This window comes from Schistocerca americana, chromosome 9 (genome assembly GCF_021461395.2).
Source record: "Schistocerca americana isolate TAMUIC-IGC-003095 chromosome 9, iqSchAmer2.1, whole genome shotgun sequence".
In the NCBI taxonomy this organism is placed as follows: Eukaryota; Metazoa; Arthropoda; class Insecta; order Orthoptera; family Acrididae; genus Schistocerca; species Schistocerca americana.
In genome coordinates this window covers 126,858,969-126,875,337 of record NC_060127.1, presented here as the reverse complement: position 1 = coordinate 126,875,337, position 16,369 = coordinate 126,858,969, and the positions used below count along the sequence as shown (strand labels likewise).

The following is a 16,369-nucleotide window of genomic DNA, read 5'->3' as shown; positions in this document are numbered from 1 at the left end:
AAACTCCCCAGACACGAACATTTTTGAGGATATCTGGGATGTCTTGCAACGTGCTGTTCTGATGAGACCACCACCCCCTCGTACTCTTTACGGATTTGTGGACAGCCCTGCAGAATTCAGGATGTCAGTTCCCTCCAGAACTACTTCAGATTCAAGTCCGTGCCACGTCGTGTTGCGACACTTCTGCGTGCACATTAGGCAGGTGTACTTGTTTCTTCGGCATTTAAATGTATTTTAAGTTAAAAACATTTTACTGGATACAGCGTCGGAGAATGGCCGAAAGATGGCGAGTGATATAAACACGTGATCGTCTGCTGAAACGTTGAGAGTCGGTTCGCTTTATTCAGACACGTTTCACGCAGACATGGCCTGTTGCAGGGATGTGGGCTGTGGCGCTGGTAGCGGCCTTCGCCGCTGGGGGCTTGAGCGGGTGCCTGGCCGCCGGCCACCTATCGTGCGACTGCCGCCTGTGGCACCTGCGGGACACCTCCGTCGCCATCCACTGCACCAGCGGACAGGTGCGTATCTCCACTTGGAACGCGTTCGTCAGTTTAAGCCGTTCGTGTAGAGACAGTCCACTGAAATCGAATCTGAATGTCAAGCGATGCCTGTCAAATGTTTCGTTCCACCTACTTCCAACATCTACAGTGTGTTTCGGAAGATTTTTTCTAGTTCACTAGACTACACCACCACAAGAACGAAGTTAGAAACTTGTACATTTTATCTTACGTATAAGACTACAAAATTTTTATTTACAAAACAAGCAATGATTATACTGCCATGTTGAATCTCTTGTAATTGCCTTTCGAATCGAAAACACTTTTCACATTAACTGCTGTTGCTATGTGGCATCAGATTTTACTCAAAGTTCTTTGAATGGGAGGCAAATACACTGGTTCTACCAGAACCTCACCCTCTCTGCTCATTCCCCTCCACCACCCCTCAACCCCCCTCCCCACCAGAATATTCATATACTTTTTCTAAGACCTTACCACACTCATTAGAATCTGAGACAACATATACTCTCCGTACTCTATCCGAACAGGCCTTGGAAGGCCCAATGGTAGCGTCCAGCCGCCGTGTCATCCTCACACCACAGGCGTCGCTGGATGTGGATAAGGAGGGCATGTGGTCAGCACACCGCTCTCCCGGCCGTATGTCAGTTTCCGAGACCAGAGCCGCTACTTCTCAGTCAAGTAGCTCCTCGCAAGGGCTGAGTGCACTCCGCGTGCCAACAGCGCTCGGCACACCGGATGGTCACCCATCCAAGTGCTAGACTAGCCCGACAGCGCTTAACTTCGATGATCTGACGGGAACCGGTGTCACCACTGTGGCGAGGCCGTTGGCAAGACAACAAATGCCTATAACGGTATCACATAGATCAGTCACTAAACCTTAGTTGAATAAAATGTTTTGTGCGTAAGGGATTTCACAATAATATGTGACATCCATAGTCATATTATAACTTGAAATATTATTGTTGGCTAAATGGTTTACCTACCACCTGTCACCGCTTGGCGAGTGTTTTCGAATAAACTGGTTAATGAACTAACCAATTAGAAAAACCAAGATCAACAGTGGCAAGCACTCTATGAAAACATCAACAGCGTCTCACTTCACTCTTATTATCTAGCGCTTGGTGATATTCAGTATCTAAGGTATTCGAGGAAAATTAATAGTAGACGCCTGAACTTTCAAATGACACAAAAAACTGATTTGTTTTCAATAGAATTCAAATCCAGCACCTGTACCTAATGGTAACTAGGCAAAGCTTTCGTCTCTAACCGAGACACTAATTGCTCTGTAACCACAAATAGGCATAAAATATCTTTTTTTCCTAGTATCAGTTAGATAGCCTCAGTATGAAATTACGTGGCTTTTTTTTTTTTAACTCGACCGGTACTACTGTCCATCACGAAAGATGTTGATGGCTCTCGTTACCAATTAAGAAACTGTTCGCAAGTTCAGACTTGAAATAATGTGATGTACGGTTTCGTGACCGATATGATTAGAAATAAATCCGACATGATTAGAAATGAATCGTACTTCTATGTAAGCACATTAAAGTGTTAGATATAACAATTTTTTTTCTTTTACACTGGAGATGCCGAGACGAAGAATTTGTGCCCACTGGGATTAGAATCCGGCAGTTACCGCCGTTTCTTTTTGCAGCCACAAATAGACGTTAAATTTCCTTCACGTGCCTTTCACCAGTACAGAGATGTGCGCGTGTTTGAAATAGAAACAACTTGACGGTAAGTACTATTATGACTTAAGAGTTGAACCTCACACGTATCTTCGTCGTAGACTACTCACAAAGAGACTGTAACTATCGATTTTCTTCTTAGCTGGGACCGACATGTTTGCACTGTAAACGATGTGTTGGAAATCACAGTTACATAGGCAGACCGGCACCTATCTTTATTGCTGATAACGCACGGTGGCGCGTTAAAAATTAAATTTTTTTTTCACCAGAACTCAGCCGTGCACGTGTTAGAGCTTGAAGTGACAAAGTTTTTGTGCCAGAAGAGGATTCGAACCCAGAGATGCGACTTTAGTGGAGGTCTTGAGGCGTTTGGAATTTAACGAAACAACGAAATGATGGCTCTGTATCGTTATAAACGGGTCAAATCCCATGGAAAGACAGATTCCAGTTCGAATCCCATTCCAGCATAAATATCATCGACATATCAAGTTCAGACAAAGTAAGAAATAAGTTCCCTGTTACTTTACCCACTGGCATTGGCTGCTTGAACAAAATGAAGTTTCTTGTGTAAGAAAGATTGCTCATGAGTCAGTTTCTACTTGTCACGATTTACACATTTTACATTGGTAAACCTAAACCGACGTTTCTGTGGTATGGATATCACATTTAATATGGACCTGCAACCAGGTGAAGAGGTCTCTTGCAGACTGTCGTCTGGTCCTGATAACCGATAACCGATTGTTTCAGGCCATTGCAGAACCTCCGCGCCCCCCCCCCCCCCTCCCCACTCACACACACAATTATCTGAGTGTAGTTCTCTGTTTTAGCTATGGTGAAGATATATTGAAAACAAGGCTTACCATTGGTAACTGAACGAAATTGGTTATTTCAATCCTTGAACGGTTCGACATGTGTGAAATCAATGAAAAAGCCGCCAGACCATTAAAGTGGCAGGAATGAAACAAGACAGGGAACAACGCGATAACGAGCGGATACTGGCCGCTTGGCCGACACGCTGTAGCACGTGCGCAACAAGTGGGAACGACAGACGGTGGAGGTGGAGCGACAGAATAACACGTGCAGTGAATATACTAAGGTGTAAAACTGAGGCGTAGAGAATCCAGAACGAAGACAGAGAGTATAATACAATAGCATAGAGAAACCACTACTGCCAGTGGATCCAGCGACGCCAACCGCTGAAACTCAGAAGTCCCAACCGAGTACTTAAAGTATACCTTTTGTTTATAAAGTGTCTCATCTTAAAGAAAAACAACTGATGCCTACAAAAAAGGAAAAGAATGCAAATAGAGAGAGAGAGAGAGAGTGAGAGAGAGAGAGAGAGAGAGAGAGAGAGAGAGAGTATAACGAAAGAAACAATGGACAACGATTCCACATGCAACACGATAAACTAGTAGTAGAGTTTAGGGTGTACAACTACAATATTTGAAAACACATTTCCAATTCTACAGAATAAAATGTAAAATTAGGACATAATTCAAGTGCTTGCTTTTACATTCAGTGGATAAAGATTTCCTTTTGCAGAAATATTACTCCAGAAACACATACTCCTTCCTGTTTTAGTTTGCACGCTTAAACTTTCATTTAAGGGGACATTGTACGTGAAATTCGTTGAAATTTGAAATTTTCTGTGTTCTACTCCACAATGTACTTTGGACTTTCCTGAACATTTTGGTATATAATACATTAAAATTAAACAATTGTGAGACCTTCAAATAATATTTTGAATGGTGATGTGTGACTGTCAAATTTTGCGGCTACGAATATACTGCCACAGTTGAGCAGTCTTATCTTCGTAATTACCCAGTGTATTAGGCTGTGAATTGCTTTGTTTTGTGGCTACTGCAACGTCTCAGACGTCAGCATTACGAATAAACAAATCAGTCCTTTTTTCTGATACCAGCTTTCATTGAAAGTAATGTGATTATCTGATGGCAAGACAATAAAATGTGCTGGAAGACTAAAGGACTAAGTAACTGATGAACTGCAGGAATATTATGGCAAGGCCATTAGAGATAACTGTGACAATTTAGAGAAGATGAAAAGAGCTGTGTGGAGCACTTTCGTTCATCGAAGATCAACCAATGAAAAGCCATGTCATGCTTTGTGTCTACCTCCACGAAAAACTCGGCGTAAATACAGGCAAGCTGAATTTTCTGGTACCCTGCATGAATTTACACAAACATTATCTTCCTTTGGCAGTAATGGAGGTAATCAACCTGTTTATAGAGATTTGGCAAATCCTGAGCTACTAAACAAGTGTTTACATAGGAAGACCCAGAATGTGAATGAGTCCTTCAATAATGTTATGTGGTGCCATGTGCCTAAAAATGTATTTCTTGGCCTTATGACTCGAACGTTAGGCGTGTCTGATGCTGTAATAACATTTAATGGTGGGGACTATGAAAGACAAAGTTAGGGGTAAGATTTGGACAGAACACGGCTAAAGGATTGCGAGAACTGGATGAGCTTATGGAAAATTTTAAGTTGGTGTCTTAAAAATTTTCCAAGATAATGGTTCACAAAATTAGATAATTTAACATTGGCAGCATAGGACATATAATGTTCCCTTAATACAAGCTTGTGTTATTGTGAAGACCGAGATGTTTTGTTCCACTTCATGAGTTGTGCAGTCTATTCCGTTTGCTTCAAATGAAGACCTCACGAAATATGGAACTTGAGTTCTCATCTCCAGTTCTCTTCCCATTTTCTTGTTTTTACATCACTTACAATAGAAAATATTCTTTCGGCTTCAGCATTAGAATGTGGAAGTGAAAGAAACAATTTAGCAAGTTTACTGATAATTTGATAACACTGCTGATCCTGGAGGTCTTTAAACTTTGAGATTTCACTACACATACAATGCAAGTCCATTTATAAAAGTGCCTTCTTACTATCCTTAGGCACAAGTGGTAGACTTGTTCATTCAACTGGTAATGTATTTAGATAAAATCCTCCAAACATTGATTCAACGCTCGATATGTCCTTTAACTGGGACCTTCTGTCAAGTGGTAACGCAATATTTGGCTGAATGAATTTTAAGTTTCCAAAAAAAATTATGGCATATAGATAGACGATTTGGCTGCTGCAATATAGAAATCAAGGCATTTAAGTCTTATTTGATGAATTCCCTCTCACATTATCTGCAGACAGTTTGTAATAACTGTTCACATTTGGGGCCAAAATAACTAATCCTTATGGGTGATAATGGCATGACTGAAATGTGTTAATCTTGTGTGTTTTAGTGAGTACACCAGACTTTAGAAAGTTGTGACCAATATTCAAAACAACAGACCCAAAGAATCTTCTGATAGATTATGAATTAATGTTTTCCTAGGAAAGCTCAGTAGACAGAACAATTAAAAGGACTAGACATCTCTACAAAGGGAGATAACAGGAGTTGGAAATGAAAACATAGGTACGAAGTAAGTAACTGTGAATAAACCACAGGTAACATAAGAAATACCTCAGTTGATCGATGAAAGGGGGAAGTACAAAAATGTACTGAGAAACTCAGGAATACAGAAATACAAATCGCTGAGGGATTAAATAAATAGGAAGTGCAGGGACGCTAAGACAAAATGTCTGCATGAAAAATGTCAAGAAATCAAAAAAGAAAGGCAGACTCAGCATACAGGAAAGTCAAAACAACCTTCAGTGACATTAAAAGCAAGGGTGGTAACATTAAGAGTGCAATGGGAATTCCACTGCTAAGTGCAGAGGAGGGAGCAAATAGGTGGAAAGAATACATTGAAAGTCTCTATGAGGGGAAGATTTTTGTGATGTGATGGAAGAAGAAACAGGAATCGATTTAGAAGAGATAGGATATCCAGTATTAGAAACAGAGTTTAAAAGAGGACTTAAGGTCAAATAAGGCCGAAGGAATAGATAACATTCCATCAAAATTTCTAAAATCATTGGCGGAAGTGGCAACAAAGCGATTGTTCACGTTGGTGTGTAGAATGTATGTGTCTGACGACATACCATCTGACTTTTGGAAAAATATTATCCACACAGTTCCGACGACTACAAGAGCTGACAAGTGCGAGAACTATCAGACGATCAGCTTAACAGCTGATGCATCCAAGTAGCTGCCAAGAATAATATACAGAAGAATGGAGAAGAAAATTGAGGATGCACTAGACGAAGACCGTTTGGCGTTAGAAAAGGTAAAGGCATGAGAGAGACGATTCTGGCGCTGCAGTTGATAATGTAAGTAAGATTAAAGAAAAATCAATAGACTTTCATAGGATTTGTCGACATGGAAACAGCATTCGACAATGTAAAATGGTGGAAGATCTTCTAAATTCTGACAAAAAGAGGAGGAAACTATAGGGAGAGATGGGTAATATACAATACATACAGGAGCCAGAAGGGAATAAGAAGAGTGGACGACGAAGAACAAAGTGCTCGTATTAAGAAGGGTGTAAGACATGTAAGTAGTCTTTCACCCCTCATGTTCAATATGTATATCGAAGAAGCAATGATGGAAATTAATCAAAGGTTCAGGAGTGGAATCAAAATTCAAAGTGAAAGAATATCAATGGTACGATGACATTGCTGAGTGAAAGTGAAGAAGAACTGGAGGATCTGCTGAAAGAATTCTGCTACCTAGACAGTAAAGTAACCAATGATGGAGAGAGCAAACAGGACATTAAAATGCAGACTAGCAATCGCAAAAAGGTCATTACCGGCCAAGAGAAGCCTACTAGTATCAAATATAGGGCTTAATTTGAAGAATGTGCGTCTGGAGTACAGCATTGTATGGTAGTGAAACATGGACCTTGGGAAAACTGGAACAGATGAGAATCGAAGCATTTGAGATGTGATGCTACAGATGAATGTTGAAAATCAGGTGGAGTGATATGGTAAGGAATGAGGAGGTTCTGCACAGATTCGGAGATGAGAAGAGTATGTGGAAAATACTGACAAGCGGAAGGGACATGATGTTAGAGTATATATTAAGACTTCAGGGAATGACTTCCATGGTGCTAGGAGGAGCTGCAGAGGGCAAAAACTGTAGAGGAAGGGAAAGACTGGAATGCATCCAGCAGATAATTGAGTACATAGGTTGCAACTGCTAATCTGAGATCGAATGGCTGCCACAGGAGAAGAATTCCTGGCAGGCCACATCAAACAAGTCAGAAGACTGATGACCCAGAAGGAGGAAGCTTTCGATCTTGTCTTTATAAATGGCTTTTTTATCATTATGAGATGACAATCTGACTTTAGACTTCAGCACGGTGTACACCTCCTGACATCGCGATTAAATACTAGTTCGTCATACCATATGCGAAGATTGCAGTGGAGCACTGAAAACACCTCCATAAATGCACTGGAAGTAGTCTTTGATCATGGGTACACGTGATGCCACATGTCACACATCCTTAGCCCACCTCTGGGTGGCCCCATCTGCTGTACTATGTGCATACATTTTGGATCTATATTTTGTAACTACAGACTTCACAATCGGCAATCCGTTCCCCACAGCTTTAATTAAGCTGATAACCTTCTTGTTCTGAGGAACAATACTATAACTATTACCACCTGCATATCCAGATTTGTCGCATTCATTACTGTGATACCTCATTACTTCATAATGATCGCAGTTTTTCACCCAATAGAGGAAGCTATCTGTATCCATATAAAGTAACTTTGGTTCCATGAAATGAATTTTGGGAAACTCTTAGTGGAAGTGGTACATGTGAAGTTTGGAGATTTCCAGTATACACAAGCCCAAATAGATAGGATTCGTAGACTATGCTGAAACCTTCTATGTCTCCACAGCAACAAAGTTCTCATTGAAATTAACGACCAACTTCAAAGTTGGTCTGGCGATGCAATTTATTATCACATAACGTCACTACCATTTGGTCCTAATCTAAATATCATGTCCATTACTTATATCCTGTATGGTTTTACCAAAATGGAATTATTCATCACTATATAAAAGTCTTTTTCGAAATCTCTGGTCACATCCACTCACTTTTCAGTGTTTAGTTCCCCCCTTCAACCAGGGAGACTGATTGAAGGAGATATCCCTGGTGACTCTACCTAGATCCATTCCTAAGCTGAGACACTACTAGAGATTATGATAATGAATTACATATCCCTGCTTATGCCCACCAATTCATGGACAGTGTTTCCTTGTGGAACTTCTTGGTCTGGACATAATGGCTAGTCACTTGACATTTCATGTATACTGACAGGTATGTGAGGTCTAAATCCATCACATACTGAAGATCAGGATCAACTGCCACATCCACCTCATCCCTCTAATTTGTCTTCGGGCACCCACTGAAATCCACCAATTGGCAATGGCTGCATCATGGCATGTCCATATATGTTATTCACATGAAAATATAGAATATAACTTAAAGCAAAGAACGTAGTGAACCCCACAACCATATGTGGATTATTTCCCTTGGCATGTCTATGGACACACTGGCAAACTGCCCCACGGATCTTGCACTCAAAGAAACGAAACATTTCGGCATCCTTCAAAAGTTCGAAGCTGCATCTCATTTTCTTCAGCATTGCATCCGTGGACAACGCAGGTGCCCTGTAATAAATGAGGGAGGTGTCCAGAGAGTATGTGGCTGTGCATACACTCTGGAACTTTTCAAAAAGCTCTGCAAGCAACTGTGCATTGGAGTCCATGTATAGTCAAATTGGGAATGTTGAGTTCTCGCCAGAGAGACATGGTATGCTCATAATCTGCACTAATTATAGGATTGCCTGTGAGACTTCTGTAAATGCAGCTATGTTGGATAAACTTGTTTCATAGGGTTTTGCTTTACTATATGGAAACTCATAATGGAAAACTCCTCATTGGGGTATGCAGATCAGGTAATGTGAATATCCTCCTGAGGTAGAGTGTCAACAAGATTCTGGAGTGAAGTCTGCATAAAACATAGAGTCAAGGAAGAGGATCATAATTTCTGGAGTAATTCGTTTTGAGAAAGAAATATACTTCTCTACACTCTCAGGTAGGACTTTCCTCATACCGAAATTAGCCAATTGCTCAACTAGAAAGTGAGCATCAAATCCACTAAAATTGTGAAAGAAGACGGGTATGTGTCATGATAAACTTCTACTTGCAAGCATTGTAAGCTGCACTACAGAACTGCCCCATAAGATGACAATGATCTCTATGGGGAATTTTAACTTTCTGTCTAACAGCAGCCCACAAATATGACAATTAACTCTATCATTGTATAATTTTTTATCCTCAACTAATGCTGTCATTGGGATGTTGGTGATATAAATCCTATCAAAATCTCATGAAAGTTGTTAGAGCTCAGTGAAAAACTAAACTGTAGGATTATCCCTGCTGTAAGTTTCGAAGTGGTTAAGACTTGAACGATATAAGCATACAAGTTAGTACACTGTCACATACATTATGTGTTTTTGTGTGAAGGTGGTATGTGAGGCTAAGGGGTTTCCTTCACTGTGGATGATAGGAGCAAGTCAGCATATAAAACAAATGGACGTCATTCCTGGTGATGAGGATTTCTTAATTAACTTGTTTTCTTCTGTAGACATAACAACATGTACCAGTTCCTTGGAAGTGCACTCTACTAGAAGCGCTGTTAGTAACTTGTCTGAGGAAAAATAATTCAGATGCCTTTAGCAAATATGCTTTAAATAACTATCAGTTGACAACTGGGAGGCAAGGAGTTGGGCCATGTCTTTGATCCAAACAAAATGATAATTGTATCTCTCCTTATATTTCTCAGCGGAAAATAAGAGCATATTTACATCCATCTCAAGCTCACTGACAAATTTTGAGAAATGGAGGGGTCGGACAATGATATGTTCCGCACATTTGATTTGCGTTTCTTCAGACCATAAACGTGAACTGATACTCCAGCATTTTGTGCCTCAAACTAAGGTATATTCTGAATCTTTACGGGGAACTCGATACTGACAAACTTATAACATCCACGAATGTTAAGGCCTATTCCCTTTCGAGATGTGCACTCCGGATTCTGTTTAATTTTTCTTTCGGAAGTCAGGATTGACCATACAAAACAAGCCTGATCATTTTCACTTTGGACATTAATACACACCTTCTTATCAGCTATATCCTTAGGGAGTTTTTATAACTGGACCCCCATTTTAATGGATGTCTGTGAATGATGAGGTGTTGTATTTGGCTGAGTGCTTTATCTGACCCACTTACTTCTATCTCAGAAAAGTTGGCCGGTATAGTACCCATGGTGGATTCACGATACCACACGGTGATTGATGTGCTCCGAGATATGACCCAATTACGGCCCCAGATGTAGTTCAGGTTTTTCTCTTCAGCAGCACCATTTGAACCTTGAGTTCCTTTCCGACGAAATGTCAACTTCGGCAACTGTTGTAGTAGATATAATGCAATGTTTGCTTTGTTTACCATTGCCATAGCTCTGCTTTGTGTCAACACCACCAGCATTGTAACACTGTCAAAAAAAAAAAAAAAGTTCAAATGTGTCTGAAATCTTATGGGACTTGACTGCTAACGTCATCAGTCCCTAAGCTGACACATTACTTAACCTACATTATCCCAAGGACAAACACATACACCTATTCCCGAGGGAGGACTCGAACCTCCGCCGCGATCAGCCGCACAGTCCATGACTGCAGCGCCTTAGACCGCCCGGCTAATCGCGCGCGGCTGACCCTGTCGTGAAGTTACTAGTCGACTACGCTCCACAGCCTCACACTGCACTCACCACTGGAAACCCACTGTCCCACCCCCTGTTGCCATTAGCAGCCAATATTGTGATTGCCTGGCATACAATATGTGCGATATCCAACGCCGTAAACGTCATTGTCCTTTCGCGGCATCGCACTGAAAGGATTCATTGTGAGTATGTGAAGACTTTGTTACCTGTTTAAGAAACCATGTTCAGTGTCTTTCTTGGTTAGTTAAAATGAACAGTAGGCGATGAAGAAGACTCCAAATAGGAAAGTTTTTGCCGTGCAAATTTAAACTGAGTCTTGCTAACTGCTAGTGGCCAAAAATTAGAAATTTCATGTGCCTTCTCCATAATCAGCAATGACGACCGGTGCCGTGCTCACGCCTCTGTTAGGCACGGAAGCGTTACGTAGTTATCAGTGGTCATAGGTGCTGGGTTACATTCTATGTCCGAAGGAAATTATTCATCACATTTGAAGTTCATATAAATACATATCTAGTTGATCATGTACACCTTGTATACTGAAAGCCACTTTTGCTCCACAACAATGTGGATAGATGTTCTCCGAAATTCACGTAGGTGAACAAGCCGTCAGAAATATAGCGAAAGTAGCAATGATAAACTGTTGATATTGATGTTTACATACAGTGCTTGACGACGTTAATAGCGGTTTTTCTAACTTGTTACCTCAATAACCAGTTCATAAAAATCCGCTCTCCAAGTTACAGACAGTTGATGGGTGGTTAAGAAATCTTTTAGCATGGCATTCTACATTCCTTTTGGGATCCCAGATATTGATGAGAAATCTGTTAACCATGACAAATTGTGATCCGATTGAGTGGTAATGGGAATGGTTACAAAGGGTGTATCAAAAAGAATTATCCGATTTGGCACACGTATATTTCTGAAACTAATAAACATGTACAATGAATTTTGTTCTTCGATGAACGGGAAGCTCATAAAATTTTTTTTCTTACCTTTCCATAGGTGTTCAATACGCCCCACTTGAGATGCACACAATATGTCAATATTGTTGTTGTTGTGGTCTTCAGTCCTGAGACTGGTGTGATGCAGCTCTCCATGCTCCTCTAACCTGTGCAAGCTTCTTCATCTCCCAGTACTTACTGCAGCCTACATCCTTCTGAATCTGCTTAGTGTATTCATCTCTTGGTCTCCCTCTACGATTTTTACCCTCCACGCTGCCCTCCAGTACTAAGTTTGTGATCTCTTGATGCTTCAGACAATGTCCTACCAACCGATCCCTTCTTCTTGTCAAGTTGTACCACAAACTCCTCTTCTCCCCAATTCTATTCAATACCTCCTCATTAGTTATGTGATCTACCCATCTAATCTTCAGCATTCTTCTGTAGCACCACATTTCAAAGGCTTCTATTCTCTTCTTGTCCAAATTATTTATCGTCCATGTTTCACTTGCATACATGGCTACAGTCCAAACAAATACTTTCAGAAACGACTTACTGACATTTAAATCTATACTCGATGTTAACAAATTTCTCTTCTTCAGAAACGCTTTCCTTGCCATTGCAAGTCTACATTTTATATCCTCTCTACTTCGACTATCATCAGTTACTTTGCTCCCCAAATAGCAAAACTCATTTACTACTTTAAGTGTCTCATTTCCTAATCTAGTTCCCTCAGCATCACCCGACTTAATTCGACTACATTCCATTATCCTCGTTTTGGTTTTGTTGATGTTCATCTTATATCCTCCCTTCAAGACACTGTCCATTCCGTTCAACTGCTCTTCCAAGTGTTTTGCTGTCTCTGACAGAATTACAATGGCATCGGCGAACTCCAAAGTTTTTTATTTCTTCTCCATGGATTTTGATACCTACTCCGAACTTTCCTTTTGTTTCCTTTACTGCCTGCTCAATATACAGAGTGAATAACATCGGGGAGAGGCTACAATCCTGTCTCACTCCTTTCCCAACCACTGCTTCCCTTTCATGCCCTTCAACTCTTATAACTGACATCTGGTTTCTGTACAAATTGTAAGTAGCCTTTCGCTCCCGATATTTTATCCCTGCCACCTTCAGAATTTGAAAGAGATTATTCCAGTCAAGATTATCAAAAGCTTTCTCCAAGTCTACAAATGCTAGAAACGTAGGTTTGCCTTTTCTTAATCGAGCTTCTCAGATAAGTCGTAGGGTCAGTATTGCCTCACGTGTTCCCATATTTCTACGAAATCCAAACTGATCTTCCCCGAGGTCGGCTTCTACCAGTTTATCCATTCGTCTGTACAGAATTCGCGTTAGTATTTTGCAACCGGGACTTATTAAACTGATAGTTCGATAATTTACACATCTGTCAACGCCTGCTTTCTTTGGGATTGGAATTATTATATACCTCTTGAAGTCTGAGGGTTTTTCGCCTGTCTCATACATTTTGCTCACCAGATGGTAGAGTTTTGTCAGGACTGGCTCTCCCAAGGGTATCAGTAGTTCTAATGGAATGTTGTCTACTCCCGGGGTCTTGTTTCGATTTAGGTCTTTCAGTGCTCTGTCAAATTCTTCACACAGTATCGTATCTCCCGTTTCATCTTCCTCTACATCCTCTTCCATTTCCATAATATTGTCCTGAAGAGCATCGCCCTTCTATAGTCCCTCTATGTACTCGTTCCACCTTTCTGCTTTCCCTTCTTTGCTTAGAACTGGGTTTCCATCTGAGCCCTTGATATTCGTACAAGTGGTTCTCTTTTCTCCAAAGGTCTCTTTAATTTTCCTGTAGGCAGTATCTATCTTACCCCTAGTGAGATAAGCCTCTACATCCTTACATTTGTCCTTAGCCATTTTGCACTTCCTGTCGATCTCATTTTTGAGACGTTTGTATTCCTTTTTGCCTGCTTCACTTACAGCATTTTTATATTTTCTCCTTTCATCAATTAAATTCAGTATTTCTTCTGTCACCCAAGGATTTCTACTGGCCCTCGTCTTTTTACCTACTTGATCCTCTGCTGCCTTCACCCTCAAGGCTACCCATTCTTCTTCTACTGTATTTCTTTCCCCCATTCTTGTAAATTGTTTCTTTATGCCCTTCCTGAAACACTCTACAACCTCTGGTTCTTTCAGTTTATCCAGGTCCCATCTCCTCAAATTCCCACCTTTTTGCAGTTTCTTCAGTTTTAATCTACAGTTAATAACCAGTTGATAGTGGTCAGAGTCCACATCTGCCCCTGGAAATGTCTTACAATTTAAAACCTGGTTCCTAAATCTCTGTCTTACCATTATATAACCTGTCTGGTACCTTTTAGTATCTCCAGGGTTCTTCCAGGTATACAACCTTCTTTCATGATTCTTAAACCAAGTGTTAGCTATGATTAAGTTATGCTCTGCGCAAAATTCTACCAGGCGGCTTCCTCTTTCATATCTTAGCCCCAATGCATATTCACCTATTATCTTTCCTTCTCTTCCTTTTCCTACTACCGAATTCCAGTTACCCATGACTATTACATTTTCGTCTCCCTTCACTATCTGAGTAACTTCTTTTATCTCGTCATACATTTCTTCAATTTCTTCGTCATCTGCAGAGCTAGTTGGCATATAGACTTGTACTACTGTTGTAGGCGTGGGCTTCGTGTCTATCTTGGCTACAATAAAGCGTTCACTATGTTGTTTGTAGTAGCTTACCCGAACTCCTATTTTTTTATTCATTATTGAACCTACTCCTGCATTACCCCTATTTGATTTTGTATTTATAACCCTGTATTCACCTGACCAAAAGTCTTGCTCCTCCTGCCACCGAACTTCGCTAATTCCCACTATATCTAACTTTAACCTATCCATGTCCCTTTTTAAATTTTCTAATCTACCTGCCCGATTAAGGGATCTGACATTCCACGCTCCGATCCGTAGAACGCCAGTTTTCGTTCGCCTGATAACGACGTCCTCCTGAGTAGTCCCCGCCCGGAGATCCGAATGGGGGACTATTTTACCTCCGGAATATTTTACCCAAGAGGACGCCATCATCGTTTATCCATACTGTAAAGCTGCATGCCCTCAGGAAAAATTACGGCCGTAGTTTCCCCTTGCTTTCAGCCCTTTCGCAGTACCAGCACAGCAAGGCCGTTTTGGTTAATGTTACAAGGCTAGATCAGTCAATCATCCAGACTGTTGCCCCTGCAACTACTGAAAAGGCTGCTGCCCCTCTTCAGGAACCACACGTTTGTCTGGCCTCTCAACAGATACCCTTCCGTTGTGGTTGCACCTATGATACGGCTATCTGTGTCCCTGAGGCACTCATGCCTCCCCACCAACGGCAAGGTCTATGGTTCATGGGGGGCGGAATATGTCAATACGGTACTCAAACTGTTCCCACACTACAGCGAGCATGTCTTGAGTAACAGCTATGCGATGTCTCTCTTGATTCACTGTTGTTTGTAGCGGCGGCACATAAACGGAGTCTTTTATAAACCACCACCATAATTAATCACATACAGTCAGGTCCGGTAGCTTGGAGGCCAGTAATGTAAGCCTCAATCATTTAGTCCAGTGCGACCGATCCATCGTTCAGTAATCCTCTGATATAAAAATTCCCGCGCTTTCAGATGCCACAATGGCGGTGCCCCATCCTGTTGGTAAAGGAAGTCGTTCGAATCAGTCTCCAACTGAAGGGAAAAGGAAGTTCTCTAGCATATCGAGATATGCGCCTCCTGTAACAGTGTTCTCAGGAAAGAGAAATGGACTATACAACTCTCCCCGCGAAACCGCACAAAACACATTAAATTCTGGAGAGTCGCTCTTATGTTTTACAACTTAATGTGGTTCTTCCCTACCACATACTCTCACATTATGACGGTTCACCTTTCCATTTAAATGGAATGTTGCCTCGACACTAAACACTAGGCGTGGAAGAAAACTGTCATCCTCCATCTCGCCAAAAACGAAATTACTCCACACATTGTTGTTTGTCACATTCACGAAGAGCTTGCAGTAGCTGAATTTTGTACGGTTTGATGTGTAAACGTCGACGAGGCACACGCCAGACCGACATCGGGGGCACGTTGAGCTGTCGTCCTCCACGGCGAACGGATTTCTGCGGCCTCCTTGTGAAACTATAGCGGATGCGTGTCTGTGTCAGACACTCGAGGACGCGCCGCCGGTTTGCCTTTGCAGAAGCAACCTGTTTCTCGGAATTGTTCACGCCATCGTCTAATGCTCTGTCCTACAGGAGGATCCACACCATACCTAGTACGAAAGTCACGCTGAACAGTTACTACTAACGCGCACTGCCCGAAACGTAGAACACAAAACGCTTTGTGTTGTCCCGTCACCCTATTTACTAGAACTGAAGTGGGCGCACACTGCTGCTTCCTAGCGGGAACCATGTAAAACTCGAGAGTCTGCTCTTTCCAACAGTCCCTTGTTCACGGACATGTCTCAAATAACGTAATAGTTATGATTCATTTTAAATCGCATGGTTCTTTTTGATACAGACTGTA

At 41.3% G+C, this 16,369-nt stretch overlaps 1 protein-coding gene and 1 pseudogene across 1 annotated transcript in view; one reads left to right on the top strand and one right to left on the bottom strand.

The window, feature by feature from the left end:
• Positions 1 to 16,369, top strand: part of LOC124550933 — a 181,014-nt gene that overhangs the window by 85,959 nt on the left and 78,686 nt on the right. Inside the window, exon 2 of the mRNA XM_047125733.1 lies at positions 379 to 518. Coding sequence (XP_046981689.1) covers positions 381 to 518 — 138 coding nt within the window. The 5' untranslated portion in view covers positions 379 to 380. The remainder of the gene's footprint in view (positions 1 to 378; positions 519 to 16,369) is intronic.
• On the bottom strand, positions 1,230 to 1,347 carry LOC124551653 (annotated as a pseudogene).